Consider the following 1,060-nt stretch of genomic DNA (forward strand, 5'->3'; position numbering starts at 1 on the left):
GGCCTCCGCGGCGGCTGCCTGCGCGGCGTGCAGCTGCTGCTGCAGCGCGGCGGCGCGCGCGCGCTCGGACTCGAGCTCGGCGCCCATCTTCAGCGCCCGCTCCGCTTCCGCCGCCGCGCCGCCGCCGCCGGCGCGACCCGCGCCGCCGCCGCCGCCCCGCTGCTGCGCGGCGGCGAGCTCCATCCGGGCCGCAGCGGCCTCCTCCTCTGCTCGGACCTGCGCGGGGAGATGCGGGAAGGTGGCGCATCACAGCACTGGTAAAGCAGCAAAATTGGATGAGCGGGATCCGGCAGCAGGCAGAGGCGGCTTGTGCCGGCTAGCAGGGGCCACTAAATGCCGCAAAGTCCAGTTTGGCCCCGCCATGCAGAGTATGCGCGGCGACTCGCGGGAGCGCGCGGCGGCTCGCCTGCTCCTCCACCGCCTCCTCCGCCCGCTGCTCCGCGACCCGCAGCGCCGCCGCCAGGTCGTCCCGCGCGCGCTGCAGCCGCGACCGCTCGCCCTCGGCGCGCGCGCGCGCCTCCTCCGCGGCGGCGCGGGCGGCGCGCTCCTCGGCCAACTCCTGCTCGGCCGCGCGGCGCGCCTGGGCGCGGACGGGGTTCGGGTCGGGCCGTTTGAGACAAACGGGGGACGTTCTGCGCCACTCGCTCAGGGCAGGGCGAGGCGCGGCCGAGAAAACGGGATGCAATCGCGAGCGCGATGCCCATGCCAGCAGCAGGCCGCGTGGACCTGTGCGGATGTGGTCCGGGGTTTGCGCAGGGGCTTGCGCACGGCGCGCAGCACCCACCTCTACCAGGGTGCCGGCCTCCTGCCGGAGCGCCTCGGCCTCCCGCTTCGCGCCGTCCGCCGCGGCCGCCGCCGCGCGCCCCTCGGCGGCGGCTGCGGCCGCGGCCTGCAGCTCGGCCTGGAGCTGCTGCGCAGCGGATACGATCTGGTCCCGCTCCCGCATCAGCACCTCCAAAGCTTGCCTTCACGTCATCAATAGAAAAAAATAGAAAATCGAGCGGATTGCGATATTGGGACGTTTGGGGGGAGGGCGGTTGCCGGGCACGATCGGCGGGGA

At 74.4% G+C, this 1,060-nt stretch overlaps 1 protein-coding gene across 1 annotated transcript; it reads right to left on the reverse strand.

Annotated features, from left to right (window-relative positions):
- Positions 1–418: 418 nt before the first annotated feature.
- Positions 419–946, reverse strand: MNEG_14511 (hypothetical protein; the record flags this gene model as incomplete). The annotated part of the gene is made up of 2 exons (XM_014037016.1): positions 419–580; positions 785–946. Coding segments are annotated over 2 exons (324 nt in total), but the record flags the coding sequence as incomplete, so codon positions are not given.
- Between the last annotated feature and the right edge of the window lie 114 nt (positions 947–1,060).

The sequence above is a fragment of the Monoraphidium neglectum genome (assembly GCF_000611645.1).
Source record: "Monoraphidium neglectum strain SAG 48.87 unplaced genomic scaffold scaffold04545, whole genome shotgun sequence".
NCBI classification, from domain to species: domain Eukaryota; kingdom Viridiplantae; phylum Chlorophyta; class Chlorophyceae; order Sphaeropleales; family Selenastraceae; genus Monoraphidium; species Monoraphidium neglectum.